General features: G+C 53.3%; 1 protein-coding gene across 3 annotated transcripts; it reads right to left on the reverse strand.

Moving 5' to 3' along the window:
* Positions 1 to 156: 156 nt before the first annotated feature.
* ZNF580 (zinc finger protein 580) lies at positions 157 to 7,193 on the reverse strand. Of its 3 annotated transcripts, XM_059998912.1 has the most exons (3): positions 6,099 to 7,193; positions 2,328 to 3,346; positions 157 to 1,110 (listed from the first exon to the last, which is right to left on the reverse strand). In XM_059998912.1, the coding sequence occupies exon 3, from the start codon at positions 1,096 to 1,098 to the stop codon at positions 580 to 582; it is 519 nt and encodes a 172-aa protein (XP_059854895.1). In that variant the 5' UTR covers positions 1,099 to 1,110; positions 2,328 to 3,346; positions 6,099 to 7,193; the 3' UTR covers positions 157 to 579. The 3 variants fall into 3 exon arrangements, 2 of the variants coding, with proteins under 2 accessions (XP_059854895.1, XP_059854896.1); XM_059998913.1 differs by lacking the exons at positions 2,328 to 3,346; positions 6,099 to 7,193 and adding an exon at positions 1,803 to 1,975; XR_011246289.1 differs by lacking the exon at positions 157 to 1,110 and having other exon boundaries at positions 2,334 to 3,346; positions 6,359 to 7,193.
* Between the last annotated feature and the right edge of the window lie 8,777 nt (positions 7,194 to 15,970).

Raw genomic sequence — 15,970 nt, forward strand, 5'->3', positions numbered from 1 at the left:
CCTGGGCCATCAGAAAACGGCTCCGGCCAGAAACACAGGCCGAGATGAAGGTTCCCAGGTGCTTATGGTCCGGTTTCCATCCCCCAACCCCGCTGCCTGCTTCACCCCGTACGCCCCCACCGCTCCCATACGCAAATAAAAACCCTAAAATGGAGTGCGGAATGTTTATTGAGTAAAGGGTGAGGGCGGTGGGTGGAAATGGGGCGACACAAATAAGCCAGACTCTGCCCGTGCTCTTTTGTCAAATCTTCCACGCAGACAACAGTTCACCACTTCGGGGCTGACAACCAGGGCTCAGAGAGATTACGCCGCTTGCAAAGGCTCACACAGCACAGTTGGGCGGAAACTGGGCTCCGACTGGCTCCCAGGCACTGGGAGGGGCAACGACTTGGTCTACATCACACAGCTAGAGAGGGAGGGAGGGAAGGAATGTTTCTCCCTTTAGATAGTTGGGGAAACTGAGGCCCAGGGTAAGGCAGTAACCTCAGCGGAGTAAGGGAATGTGTGTGGGAGTGACGCTGTGTGGGTCAGACGTGGTGGCCCAGAGAGGGGCCGGGCAGCACAGGCCGGGTCTGGAACTTAGTGGAGGCGCACGTGCTGCGCCAACTCCGCTGCGTCCTGGAAGCGGCGTGGGCAGAGAGGGCAGGTGTGCGGTGGGCCGGCGCGGGCACGGTGCGTGGCACGGTGCCGCGACAGGTGGCTGGAACGCTTGAAGGCCTTGCCGCAGGCGCCGCACGTGAAGGGCTTGAGGTCCGAGTGCGACACGCGGTGGCTCTGCAGCCGCAGAGGGCTGGCAAAGACCCGGGCGCACTCAGGGCAGCTGTAGCCCTTGCGAGGGCCTGGCTCTCCCGTTGGTGCCTCGCGCTGTGGCGGGCCCCGGGGCTCCTCCTCCAACTGCACCGTGTACGTGTAGGGGACCCCGTTGGCGTCGATGAGCAGGTGGCGGCCCAGCCGCGGGGGTCGGGGCCCCGCCGCCGAGGAAGGAGTGGAGGAAGGGCCTTCCGTCTTGGGGAAAGGGGGAGCCTTGGGAGGCGGCGGGTCCATGGTCTCCGGAGAGGAGGACCGAGGGTGGGGTGGCCGCGGCGGCAGCAGGAGCATCTGGAGCGGCAGCTGGGAGCGGCGGAGGGGAGAGAAGTTAAAATCGCCACTTCCTGGGGAGAGTGTACCAATTCTCACTGCTTGTTACCCTCTCTGTACCACTGACCTACCTTCCCTACAAAAAAAGAAACTGCTTCTAGGCCAGATCGCTCTACTTGCATCAAGCAGCTTCAGGGGCTTCTACAACTAAGCTCACCATCTCAGGGCCCCGACCTGCCTTTCCTCCCGGGTCCTCCTCTCATCCCCCAGCTGGACCAGAGGGCTTCACCCAGCCACTTCCCTCCTCCTCCACCCCCAAAGCCAATCAATTTCCAACTCTATTTCCCCCTTTACATCTTCATAGCCTCTTTCATGTCACGCCAGGGCTCTTGCCTCCAGAATTTCTCTAATGGGTCGCTTCCTCTTCTTCCCAGCCCCAGCTCAGGTTGCATCCTCTCCCCCCAGGACCACCGCAGCAGCCTTTCTTTGGCCTCCAGACCCTCCTAGATCTCCATCCCCACTAGGTTCCCTGGAAGGCCTCCCATCTCTGGATACAGCTGTAGCCTCTCTTAATTTCCTCTCTAGGTACATCCCCGGAGCCCCACTAACCCAATTCCCCACTTTTCACCCAGGGCTCCTCTATCCTGTTCCTACATTTAGCACCTTAAGGTTTCAACATCCTCTCCCATTACCTAACCTGTCCTCGAAATTTCAGGTATGCCTACCTAGGACGCCTCAACTGCCGGCCTTCTACGTAGCCCACGGCCCATGAACTTTGCCACCTGCTACATCTCCACCCAAGGGTCCCTCTCTCTCCCCAGCCCCTAGGTATAAGCCACTGACATCTTTGCTGTTCCTCTCTGTACTCCTCGGGGCCTCCTCTCACTCCCCGTGACACACACCAGGGCCCCCGAGTCCCTCTCCCAAGCCCCCTTCTCCCTCTCTTCTGCATGCATCTGGCATCTTTATGTCCCCATTCCTATCCCTGCTGTACCAGCACAGCGCCTCCACCCCGCTTCTCTGCTCCGCTTCCTTCTGTAACCCCAGGGCCCCTGTGTCCCCCTTTCCACTACGCCCCCAGGAACCCCTCGCTCCCGCACTCCCTCCTGCCTGTCCCCCGAGCCCCGGCTCCTTCCCCGCCGTGCCCCAGCCCCACCCCCACCCCCGTTATCACCAGCCCCCTCCCCCAGCCCTGCCCGGCCTCACGCCGTCCCGGAGCCAGGCTCCTCCCTCCATCCCGGCCCCCGTACCCGGTACAGTGGCTTCTCGGGTCCGGAGGAGCAAGCCGAGGTCCCGAGCGGCCCGGGCTTCCCCTCGCGAGTGCCGGCGGCGGCGGGACCGAGGCTTGGGGGAGCTCCGGGCCGGCGGCGCCGGGGACGCGGGCGCGGGGGGCGCGGGGGCGCGAGGGGCGGCGGCGTCCCTGGGAAAGGGCGCCGACCGGAAACGCGCGCGCCGCAAGGAAGGTTCCGCCGTCCCAGAGCCAGCCGCTCTGACGGCCCGCTTTTTTTGAGTATCTAGGGATCGCGAGAAAGGAGAGGGGCCGAGCGCGCGGGAACCACACAGCCCGCCCCCTGCCCCCGGCTCCCTTCCCATCCCCTTCGGGGACAGTTCATTCTCTGGGACAGAGACTGATTAGTAGACGAGACTAGGCGAGGCTGTCTTTGCCCTAAGTCCCACAAGGAACGGACGCGCCCAATCCGTCCTCTTCCCACTGGCCGACCCGCCTGCATCCCCTTCCAAACGAGGCAGAGAGCGGGAAGAGGGAAGTTTCTGTCGGCTGGGCAAATGGGGAGACCGAGGTGCAGACAGGGCCAAACCTTGCCAGATGCAGAGGTGGGCAAGAGTGGCTCTTCCCATCGAGGAAGGGGGAGACTGAGGCACAAGGAGCAGCAGCGACAGTGTCTGGGTGGTGTCGGCACAAAGCGCGGTGGGCCCGATGCTCCCGCGCGCAGAGAGGAAACCGAGGTCCGGCGGCCGCGTCCTGGTGCAGGGGCGCGTTGACCAGACAGAGGCAGGGCAGCCAGGCCAGATCCGGAACCTAGTGCGGCGGTCGGCGCCAGGCCGCGCCAGGTGGCCGGAGCGCTGGAAGGCCTGGGGCAGGCGGCGCACGCGGAAGGTTGGAACGTCGAGTGCAGCGCCGGGGAGCGCCCGCAGCTCGTCCTCCAGCTGCGCGGTGAACTAGTAGCGAATGCTGCGCGTGTCCACGAGCAGGTCGTGGCGCGGGGGGAACCAGAGGGGGGCGGCCGCTGCAGCTGGGGAGGGGAGGCAGCTGGGGGCACAGAAGGGAGAGAACTGGCGTTACGGTCGCGCCCACACCAAGGACCCCGGCTTGGCCAGAGATGCGTCCGAGAAAGCTGCCGAAAAGAACTTTCTGGGATGATGAAAAAGTTCTATGATCTGCGCGTTGTCCACTGGGACAGCCACTAGCCGCGTGAGGCTATTGCTCATTAGAAACGTGGCTAGGGCTTGAGGACCTGAATTTTAAATGGTATTTCATTTCTCTTAATTTAAATCTAAATAGCCACAGGTGGCTAACCGCTGCCCACCTTACGGTACAGCTCCTAAGCCACCCTCAACCAGTTGCAAACTGGAGACCCGCCGGCCAGAGAGGGCACAGTTATATTTGGTTTGGATCACAGATATGTCTTAATGTTTTACTGGGCAATATTTAAAAAGCCAGAAGATGCACACACACATTGCCAGCTATAGAAAAAAGTCTCTAGATGAGGCGATTAAGCATTCTCAGAAAACCTTCAAGAAACCTCCAGTGAACCAACAACTGTGATCTTAGGCTTCAATTAAAGAGCCTCCAGAACTGTGCTGTCCTAAAGGGCAGCCACCGGCCACAGATAGCTCTTAAGCGTTTGGCATGTGTCCGGTCTGAACTGAGATGTGTCATAAATGCAAGACACCTAAAAGATTCTGAAGACTGAGTATGAAAAGAGTGTAAAGTATCTCATGAATGACTTCTCTGTTGATAACATTTAGAAATGATGCTCTGGGTCTACTGACTGGTTAAGTATGTTATTAAATTAATTTCAGCTGTTCCTCTTCACTTTTTAAAGCATGGCTCTCTACCGGAAACTGTTGTCCTAGAGGTTCTTCCTCTTTTGTAATTTTATGGGGTGGGGGGCAGTAGGGAGAGTGGAAACTGGTGAACTGGAAGGGTGTGCGCGGTTTAAAGGGGTAACTACACCTTCTGTCTGCACCAGGCTTCTCAACTTTGGCACTACTGACATTTGGGGGCTGGATCATTCTTTGTTGTGGGGGGCTGTCCTGTGCACTGCAGGACATGGAGCAGCGTCCCTGGCCTCCACGCTTCAGATGCCAGGAGCACCGTCTCTCACCCCTCAATCTCACTGCCCCCTAGCTGTGACAAGAGACTTGGCCAAATGTCCCCCAGGGGGCAGCATAGATCCTGGGCTCCACACACAACTACCACAGGAGTCTCCCACCCAGATCCCTTGCTTGAGTTTCAGACCCATGAAACTTGCTTTGTCCATGAGAGCCACGCCCAGCCACGCCCAGCCCAGCCCAGCCCACCCCGAACTCTGGAAATAATGACAAGGACCAACGTTTATTGGGCCCTTCCTATGGTGCCAGCCATCGCTAAATGCACTGAACCCTCAGAGCAGACCCAGGAGGGAGGTGCCATGCGGATGCCTATTTTATAGATGAGGAAACAGGAGCTCCGAGAGGTCACACATCCGCTGGACAGCACGTGCTTCTAACTGACCGAGTCAGAGCTCACGGCCACTGTCTGCAAGCACCTCATGCTTCTCCCCAACCCACTGCCGCCACCGGCCCAGCTCCCATGACAGCCTCCCCACAGCAACCCCCACCCCCGTCCCTTCTCTCTATGGCAACACGGCAGCAGTATAATTACGCTAACCCACAGAATCATGTCATCACCTGACCTAAAACCCTTCTTGCTGCACTTGGAATAAAACTCAGCCAGCCCACCTGGCCTACTTCCAGGGCCTTGTGTTTGCTGTTCTGCCCTCTGGAATACTCCTCCCAGCCCCTCACAAGGACACACCCTTTCTGGCCATTCAGGTCTCAACCCGAGTAATCCTTTGTCACTGAAGCGGCTGCTGGTTGTGTCAGAGCTCAAGCTGGTGAGCAGGTGAGGCCCTGCTCCGTCTGGTCAGGCCATTCCCTCCGCATCTCGTACTGCAGTCCGTAGTGGTCTTGCTCATTTTTGGATTTGCTACTTTACTGCCTGCTTTTCCCGCTCTGTCCTAGGCAACATTCTACCCTCAGAACCTAGCAAAGGTCTGGGGAGAGGGTAGGGGCTCGGTTCAGTATTGGCTGAATGAATGAATTCAGTCACCCCGTCCAAAGGTAAAGCATCTCTCCCCACCAACGCAAAAAGCCTCGCTTATCTCCTGGGACAGGAGCATAATGAAGCCCCACACCCACACCAGTCTGAAGCTCTAACATCCTCATCCCGCCCCCCCCTTCTACACTCCCCAAAGCCAGAAGGCACCAAGTTCTGTCCCTCCCTCATCCTGAATGTTCCCCTCTGCTCCCCAAGCCCCAGCTCTGGCCCCTCCTTCCTGCACAGGGCCCCTGCACCAGCCTTCTCCCTGCTATCTTGGCCCCCAGTACTGCCCCCGCCCTCCTTGACACTCTTCTCACAGCTGTCTCATATGTAACCTCTGCACAAAATCTTGTCACGGCCCCCATGACCCTCAGGACCAAGTCCCCACGTTCCTCAGCCTGGGATTTGAAGCCCTTCATGAGGTGGCCCAGCCAATCCACCTCATCCCAGCCCCACATGGCATCTCACGGTCCCTTATGGGACCTAGGGACGTGGCCCTAGGAAAGCACTCCAGCCAATAACTCACACCGCAGAGGAAAGGCTCCCACCTCACTTGTGTTCCAGCCCTACCCCTGCAATTAAAAAAGAATCAAAACTAACTAACGTTATCTGCACCTGTCTCAGCAGGCACGAGTTGCTATAAAGAAGTGATGGAGCAGTTGGCGCTACCTTCGTATTAGGTGAGTTTGCAGCTCACCTGATAAGGATGTTTCATTCTATCCCATCTTACAGATTGGGAAACTGAGTTCCAGAATGGGATGGTGATCTATCTCAGGCTATAAACAGAGGCTGTGGCACAGTCAGGGATTCAGCAAGAGACTCCTGCATCTCACCCCTGGCCAGGATGGCTGGGAAACACAAGCCATTCCCTATTTCAGGATGAGGAAACTGAGGCCCAGAGAGGCAGCCTCAGGTCACACAGCAAGTAAACAGTGAGGCCAAAACCCCAGCCTCTACCTTCTGTACCAGAAACAAGAGATTCTATGGAGCCCCTGCAGTCTCTCCATGGTCCAGGAAATTCCTTCCAGCCAAGTGGTCCAGAACGTGCTGCGCCTGCTGCCCGGCATCCTGAAAACGCCAGAACACAGCGGGCAGGTGTGAGCCCGACCCAACCGGAGCTGGCGTATGAAGCGATACCTCGCCGGGGCGCTTGAAGGCCTTGCCGCAGACGAAGGGCCGGAGTTCTGAGTGGGAGATGCTGTAGCTCCTGCGGTGCGGGCAGCTCTTGAAGACCTGAAAACACTGGGACAACTGAAGCCTTGCGGAGCGGGGTGGGGGGGTGTTGGGCTCCAGCCAGGGGGCCTCCTCCGTGTGCACGTATAGGGAACACCATTCCCGTCAGTGAGCAGGTGACGGCCCCTGAGAGGCGGGCTGAGGCCGCGGGATGGGGATGGCGGGGGTGGAGGAAGAGGAGGGGGCCGGCTTAGGGGCGGGGACCACCCTAGGGAGGGAGAGGCCCATGGCCTCCAGAGAGATTCAGGGTCAAGGTACACTTTGGGAGGCTGAGGGGAGGACAGACGGGCGAGTAGATGAAGTTCTTTCTCCGGAATTCACCAGCTCAAAGCCTCTCCATCCCGCGCCCGCGAGTCTAAGCGAGTGACCCAGCGGACGCACCGCTCGGGCCTCTCCGGTCGCCCGGAGCTCAGCGCCTACCTCCCGGCGCCGGCTCGCGGTGCGGAGGTCTCTCGGGTCCGAGCCCGGTGGGAAGCGGCTCGAGGGGCGGCCCCAGGAGGTCCGCCGCGCGGGGTGGTGGACTCGGAGAGCCCGGAGACGGCTCCCACTCCTACCTCCGTCTCGGCCAGACGCGGCCCCAGAAATCCGCCCCGGCGGGAAACAAACACCCGCGAACAATGGTTCCGGGTGTCTGCCCGCCTGACTTCTCTGCAATAAGGCGGAGAAAAGCCAATATAAAGTCATTGGCGACGTGGTAGATACAGAGGGAGGGAAGACAAAAGGGATGGCTTTTTGTCCGAAAAGTTGTGACTTTTCTTTAAAAGTCACTTTATCTATGGTTTCCCTGGCTGTCCAGTGGTTAAGACTCAGCCTTCCAATGGAGGGGGTGCGGGTTTGAGTTGGATCCCTGGTCTGGGAGCTAGGATCCCACATGACCGGCAGCCATAAAACCAAAACATAAACAACAGAAGCAATACTGTAACAAACTCAATAAAGACTTTAAAAAAAAAAGTTCCACATTAAACAAAAAAAGTCACTTTATCCTTCTGGGCTGGAGAAGAAACTAGTCGTCCTAAAATAAGAAATACTTTCTTCAATAGGAAAGAAAATAGACCGTCTACCTACAAATAGGAACCGAAACCAGAAAGGGCTAGTGACTGGTCGGCTGCTACACAGCAAAGACAAAGAGCCACAATTATTCAGCCGGTGGGACAGCTGAGGAAACCCAGGCCTTGTGATTTAATGTGTTACATGGCAAGAAAATGGAGTCAGGTATCATTCTCTGTGTTGGTGGTAAAACCAAGGCCAGAGAGGGGTAGTCACCGGCCCTGGGTCACACAGCTAGTCGGGGCTGGCTTGTATGATGCCAGTCCCTCCACAGGGCTGGAGTGGTGGAGGGAAGTGACACCCGGGTCTGGAGAACACCTGAACTCCTGGCCTCAGTCTCCACAGCCAGCCAGGAAGTCCTGCCCTGATGAATACACCAGGATGCATTGGGCCACCCCCTGGAAAGTGGTCAACCCACCCCAGGTGGGTTAGCCGGTGCTGGCTGCGGTGGCTGGAGCACTTGAATGCCTTCCCACAGGGGCCACACACTTACGGGCAGAGTGCCGAGTGCAGGACACGATGCTACCTGAGGTAAAACAGGCTCTTACACGTTTGTAAGCACATGGGGCAGAAGTGTGATGGGAGCTGGCCCATCTCTTTTTGCATCACCCTGAGCTGCTTCCTCAAGCCACAGAAGGATGTGTGTGGTGATCAATAAGTGACCACTTGAGCTTGCGAGCACAGGTGAGGACAAAATAGGTGACTGAGTTTGAGATGCGTCCCGGGACATTCCCAGTTTTAAAACTGAGAGGAAGAAACAAAGAAGAACCAGACAAGAACACAGATGTCTCAGCAGATTTGGCAAATTGCTACCATCTGGCCGCTGACAGGGAGGAGAGAATTCATCCCTAGTTTTTAAATGGGTTATTGAGGCCAGAGAGTGAACCCACCAGTCACAAAGCCCACACGGTGCAGTTAAAACTCAGGGTCCCTGCCTCTTGGGTAAGGCTAAAGGGGAAAAGGAGACCAGTAATGGCCCTGGGAGGTGAGGGCATCTTTCTTGCTACTTTCTCCTGCTTCCCCTGCCACCCATAGACTTGCAGCACACCCCAAGGCTGGAGATCATTCAGTCTTAACAAGAATAGCCCAGAAAAGGGTGTTGTCTTGCCCACTAGAGATGCCACGGTCTAGCTCTGCAACCGTCATCTCTCAAGCTGGACGCTGGCAACTTGGGAAAGATTCCCAGCACGTGGCTCCCCAAAGGCATCAGTTTTGTGCCCATATTAGGAGGAGACTCAGTCTGAGCCAGGTCCCTGGCAAGCCTGAGCAGCCGGGGGCAGAAGGAGCAGGTACAGGGAGCCCAGTAGATGAGCTGAGGCTGGCAAAGACTGCTGGGGCATTGGAAGGCCTTGCCACAAGTCTCAGAGATGAAGCCCCAGATGACCGGATGTGAGAGGCCATAGGCCTTGAGACAGACAGCATTCTGGAAGCCCTGTAGGCACTCGGGACAGCTGTACGCTGGGCAAAACTTCGTGCTTGTCATTGGGCTTCTCCACTCGCACTGTGTGTGTGTAGGTGTATTGTATGCCCATCTGGCCAGAGGCTGAAGGCCCAGAGAAAGAGGAGGAGGAAGGGCCAACTTGTGGCTTGTGGGAGGAGCACCTGACTGGGGCGGGGGAACCCACAGTTGATGAGGAAAATGTCACGGTCATCCTTTTTTCTGCGGGGGGGGGGGCACGTTGCGCAGCATGCGGAATCTTATTTCCCTGACCAGGGATCGAACCTGCGCCCCCTGCAGTGGAAGCACGGAGTCTTAACCACTGGACCGCCGGGGAAGTCCCAGTCATGGTCATCCTTGAATCAGAGGAGAAGCTAAAGGAAGGAAAAACTGCATTGACTGAAGGTACAGAGAGGTAAGCTAAGGGTTGAGATGACCAGAGAACCTCTCTGCATCCCCCAATCTTTGCTTACCTACGTCATCCTCCACCCCCTACTCCTCAAACCCCTCATCTCTCCAAGGGGCTGGGGGACTTTTCATGGGCCTCTCTCCATGTGCCCAAACCCTAGACTTTCTAACTTTACCACATCTCCATGCTCCTGGGATTTGCACAGGACTCTTGCATCTATCAATCGATTCCTATGATGTGCACTCAGAGTTGTCTCACACGCCCCCAGAATCTGTGGGACCCATGCTTTACCATATTGCCCTCCGTCTCCTCTTTCAAACCCCTTGTGGGCAGGGTGTCCTTTTCCTTTGTCTCCATTCCTCCCCATCAGGGTATCACTCTTCTCTTCTAGGACCTCCCCCAAACTCTCCGAGTTTCTTTTTCTGCCCAGATTCAAGATTTCTTCCTTTCATGCTGGTCCTGTGACACCATTAAGTGTTTCCATCCGTCCAGAAAGAAGTCTCTCGCCTCCAGAGTCTGTATTCGACCCACTCCACCACCTCCCCACCATCCCTTTCCAAAGCCCACCAAGGCCTCCCTGGTTTCTTTTCTCTGTTCCCGAGGGGTCCTCCGACACGAACCTCCTCGATCCTCCCCAATCGTCCCCGCAATGGGTCAGTCGGGTCCGGTCTTTCTCACACACACACACACACACACACACACAGACACACACACACACACAGACACACACACACACACACACACACACACACACACACACACACACACACACACACACACACACACACACACACACACACACACACACACACACACACACACACACACACACACACCCGGCTGCCCACCCGTCCTCGTGCTCCTGGACCCCTCCTCCAGGTATGGCCTTTGCTGTCCGTGAGTTATGAGGAGAGGCCTTCCGAGAGTCTGATCCCGGGATGCAGGAGGCGAAGACAGTAAACCTTCCGGGAGCCCTAAGTGGAGCCGTAGCGCTCCGACCAGCCAGGAGAGGGATGGGGTTCACAAGAAAGCCTTCCGGCCGGAAACACAAACCCTCAAAGGAAGGATTCCAAGTGCCTTCTGTTCCGCTGGCCTGAATCGCTGTCATTCATTCAACAAATATTTGTTTAGTGTCTCCCATACGCCAGCTTCCGGGGGTAAAAACATGAACCAACCAGACTGAGGTAGTCCCTGCCTTTCTCTACCTTAGAGGCAACAAATGTTATCTGTATTGCACACCTGCTGCGACAAGGAACTCTCCTAAGCCTCCTGGGGGCGACAGAGACCAAAATATTGAAATGTCTGCCCCCACCTTAGCGCCTGGGAGAAGCAGGTAGGGATGACATTCACGAGACAAGCTCAACGACGGACAGCGTCCCTAAAGAATCTGACTGAGCCCGAGAGGAGCACTTCAAATATGAAGCTGTCTCAAATTCAGTCCTAGTGCTTCGCACATGAGGAAACTGAGGCCCAGAGAGGTTAGGTGAGACGCTGATGGTCCCAGAGCAAGGGGGTGCCAGAGCCAGGATTACATCCTAAATTCTAAAGCGGGGAGATCTTTACACTTTCTCATCCCAATATCTTCATTTTGGACTTCCCTGGCGGTCCAGTGGTTAAGACTCCGTGCTTCCCTGGTCGGGGCACTAAGATCCCGCTTGCGGCGCTGTGCAAACAAAAAAACTCTAATATCTTCATTATGGGGAAATTGTTCTATGGCCCTCGAGAGTTACAGGATTGAAGCTAAAAGAAGTTTAGGGAAAGAGTTGCCTGAGTGTGAAACAGCCCTCAAGGCTAGCTGTAGATGCTGGCAAGGGAAAACCAGAAGGCTGGGCTTCCGAGCTCCCACCCGCAAGGAGCCCTGTAAAGTCATGAAGAGTCCCTTCTGGCCTCAGTACAGACTCTCTAGAAGGATGAGGCATTCCATGCGGATTTCACAGCAAACACCAGATGTTAATGAGGCAGCTTAGAAACAGTAGGGTTCCAATTCTGGTCGAGAGGCTTGTGGGATCTTAGCTCCCCGACCAGGGATTGAACCCAGGTCCAAGGCAGTGAAAGCACCGAGCCCTAACCACTGGTCCACCAGGGAAGTCCCTTCTCCAGGGAAATCTGAAGAACATTGTGTGACACCATTCCCTGTTTGGTGACTCAGTTTCCCCATCTGTCATGGAGAGGCCACCATTCTTTGTTTTTCCTTTTAATTTTATTTTTCTATATCGAGATGTAAGTTATGATGGAAGAAATTTTCATACGTTGAGGTACGGGGAAGTCCTTCTGGCTGATACATGATTTGACTTGAACTTTATGTTAACCAGAACAGCCTGTCTTATGGCCTGTCAAATGTACACTGCACAGCTGCGTTAACCATTAAAGAAAAGAACGCATTTAAAATCAAAATGGGGGGAGGGGGTGAACTGGGAGATTGGGATTGACCTATATACACCACTATGTCTAAAATAGATAACTAATGAGAACCTACTGTATAGCACAGGGAACTCTACTAAATGGTCTGTGGTGACCCAGATGGGAAGGGAATCTAAAAAAGAGTGGATATATGTATATGTATGACTGATTCACTTTGCTGTACAGCAAGAAACTAACACAACATTGTAAAGCAACTATCCTCCAATAAAAATTAATTTAAAAGATAAATAAGTGAAAGGAAAAAAAATCAAAATGGAGTCACTATGGTTCAGGCATCCAAAATGAAGCTGGGTGGCCATTGTAGATGTGGTTTCAGACACGTTCCTGCATCACTGAGAACTTGAATCTTCCGAACTGCATCAGACTCAAGGCCAGCACCAGCCATTCTCAAAACAGTATTTGCTAGTAGTGGCCAGCTGCCACCTTACAGTACATCTCCACTTGGCCTAATCCTATTTCAAGCGCTCAATACCGATGCATGGCTGGTGACTACCATACTGGACAGACAAATCTAGAGGAGGCCAACTAACAAACAGGCAGCTACAATGTAAGGTCATAAGTATAATGACAGGGCACTCCAGGGGGCCAGAGGGGCTCAGGACCCAACTGGGGGAGGAGTATAGAACTGGAAAGTTTGGGAATTCCCTAGCCGTCCAGTGGTTAGGACTCCACGCTTCCACTGCAAGGGGCATGGGCTCATCGCTGGTCGGGGAACTAAGATCCCGCAAGCTGTGCAGTGCGGCCAAAAAACTAAAAGAAAAATAATTGCAAAGTTTTCCTGGAGGTGACACCTGAGTTCAGTCTTGGAGGACAAGAGAGTTAGCCAGGACAGAAAACAGCCCAACTATTCTTCTTTCAGAGTGACTAAGCATCATGTGCCCAGCCAGGGACGATGCTGACTGGAGACAACAAAGACCAGACTGAAGAACATGGAGTTTGTGCTGCAGGCATCACAGGAGAGTCTGGAGTTAGTCAGGGAACTATCATGTGAGGGCTTCACAGGCATTCCGGTGGAACTGGCAGCCTGAAGGGGTGCCTCACCCAGCCTGGGAGCCTGAGGTAGGCAGGAGTCAGAGGTTGCTTTCTGGAGGAAATAAGCCCTGAAAAAATGGCCAGGATTCCCCAGGAAAGGTTACTCTGGGCAGCAAGACCAGCCTAGGACCTGGCGCCTGGGGAAATAAAAGTGTGAGTGTTTCAGTGGGGGTGTGACAAACGTGTGTCTCAAATGATGAGAGAGGAGGCTGGAGAGCTTGGCAGGCACTACAACATGCAAGGGCTTCCAACTCCAGGCAGAGGAGTTGGGATTTTTGTCTTGCGGTAAGCCCTCTTGCCGTGGAAGGATTTTGAGCTGGGAAAGGACAAGATTAGTTCCAAATTTTTGAAAGGTCTGTTTGGTTATGTTGGCGGGCTAGAGAGTGGAAGCTGGGGGACTATGGAACAGTCTGGTGCTGAAACCTACATGAGGAAGAACGAGGTTTGAGCTACGGAAGGGGCGGTGGGGATTGAGAAAACCCTCCAAAATCTTGGTGTTAATGCTCAAATGCCTGATTTTAATGCCCTCAAGAATTTCAGAGCTGCAGAAAGGAGTCAACATGCGAAAATATACTAGCATTACTTCCCACATGTTACATACTGTCCGTGCAAAGACATTATTATGCTAGGTACTTTCATACGTGATTTTATTTAATTTCTCTAAGAGGTTAATCCGTTCAGTATTCTGTGAGAAAACTGAGATGCAGAGAGGGAGTTCATTGCTCAAGGGCACGGTGATAGTGACTAAGCGAGACGCGGAGGCCCAACACCCCACACCACACGCCAAAACCCCCAACCCTTGACCAGAGTCTTTTCTTTTGCGTCTTTAGTTCCCACCTTCGGAGGCCAACTCTCTTCCCCACACCTCCCTGCATTTCCCCGCCCCCCGCCCCCCCCGGCCCTTCTAGCCCAGGCCAGCCTCTCTATGGTTCCCCCCTCCCACCCCTCTACCCACACGCTGCCTCTCGTTTGCCTCCCACCCTGGCCCCTCTATCCACCGCCAACTTCTCTATGGTCCCCCTTCTCTCTAGTTCTGTATTCATCGGCTCCTCCTCTAAACTCCACAATACCGGCCATCAGCCCCCCCACCCCTCGCTCAATACCGATGCTTGCTGTCTCTGAGCTGCCTCTCTGGTCAGGCCGAGCAGAAACGGCTGCCAATGGAGAAGTGCTTTTAGGGGAAGGCCCTGCAAAGGAGGAACCCCGCACTTCTAAGGGGTGACCCTGCGCTAAAGCGGCCCATTTCAGGCCCTTTGCGAAAATGCTCTGGCTGGAAACACGAGGCCCAGAGAGGAAGGATCCAGTTTGCACTTCGGCCCACCTCTAATAAGTGGGATCCCAAAAGGATCACTGTCTATAGGAGTTTCCTGTCTCTCCTTTCATTTTTGTTCCGATGGTGTCAGAGACAGACAAGGAAATCGGGAAATGCCCGCCTCCTTACACAGGCTGGGGAAAATGAGGCCAAGAATGGGGAAGGAACTTGCTCAAAACTAGTCAACCAGGAACCAAATGGGAATCAAGCCAGGGTCTCCTGGTTCCCAGTTCCCAGAACCTCAGTGGTTTTTCTGTTTTAAAATAGGTGAAGTAGATAGTAATAGCAAGGCTCCTAAAACAGCATGCAGGACCATCACATCCAGGTTCCAGTCTGATTCCCAACCCGATCTACAAGGATTCTCCTTAACACATAGCAAAGCAGATGTAATTCTTTCCTTCAAAAGTAGTTAAGCATAACTGCAGAGGTGGATTCACCATTAGGCTAGTGAACCTTAAGCTTCCAAGGCTTCTCACTTGCATAATGCTTTCCCTGGGTAGTGAGTGTTGACAATTCAAAGAGTACTTAAGATTAGTCACTGCTTAAAAAAAAAAAACAAAAAACTTGCACCTAAATGTCCAGCGACAGATGAATGGCTAAAGAAGATGGGCCATGTATATACAATGGAATATTACTCAGCTATAAAAAAGAATGAAATAATGCCATTTGCAGCAACATGGATGGACCTAGAGATGATATTAAATGAAGTAAGTCATACAGAGAAAGACATATATCATATGATATCACTTATATGTGGAATCTAAAATATGATACATATGAATTTATATACAAAACAGAAAAAGATCCCGCAGACATAGAAAACAAGCTTATGGTTACCAAAGGGGAAAGATGTAGGGGGAGAGGGATAAATCAGGAGCTTGGGATCAACATATACACACTACTATATATAAAATAGATAACCAACAAGGACCTACTGTATAGCACAGGGAACTCTACTCCATATTGTGTAATAACGTATAAGGGAAAAGAATCTGAAAAAGAATATATATATATCCAAATCACTGTGCTGTACAACTGAAACTAACACAACATTGTAAATCAATTATGCTTCAACTTAAATAGTTTTTTAAAGGATAAATAACATATTAAAAAAAAAAAACTTGCCACACTCTGCAACCTTAAATTCATAGGTGAAGGAAACTTGCTTAGAATTTTCCCAAACTTGACAACAATACTAAAATAACTGTGAATCTGAAATTAAAGTTTCTTAAGTTAATAGTAAAGAAATGTTTTGATCAATCACATTACAGGAAAGATCAGATAATCTTTCTATTCTATCTACAGAAAATGATATTATAATATTGTTGTCATATAAAAAGCCAATCAAAGAAAATAGAGGGAAAGCATTATAGAGCTGAGTCAGGTAGTAAACTAATTAAAATGCTATCTATATGTGCTTTTCAATTGTGGGGGTTGTGCGTGGCAACTGTCACCTTTTGAATTTCGTAATTGGTTGCAACTTATTTTCTCATGCTAAATAAATGTTCTCTTGTATACCTCTTTTTTGTATTTAAAATTTTGTATTTCTAATCTGTACAAACTTCACACCCTACAAAACCTGGATCTGACCCTGCTCCGACACTCAGTGTGTTCTCAATAAACACTAGTGGGACTTCCCTGGTGGCACAGTGGTTAAGAATCCGCCTGCCAATGCAG

The sequence above is a fragment of the Delphinus delphis genome, chromosome 20 (assembly GCF_949987515.2).
Source record: "Delphinus delphis chromosome 20, mDelDel1.2, whole genome shotgun sequence".
In the NCBI taxonomy this organism is placed as follows: domain Eukaryota; kingdom Metazoa; phylum Chordata; class Mammalia; order Artiodactyla; family Delphinidae; genus Delphinus; species Delphinus delphis.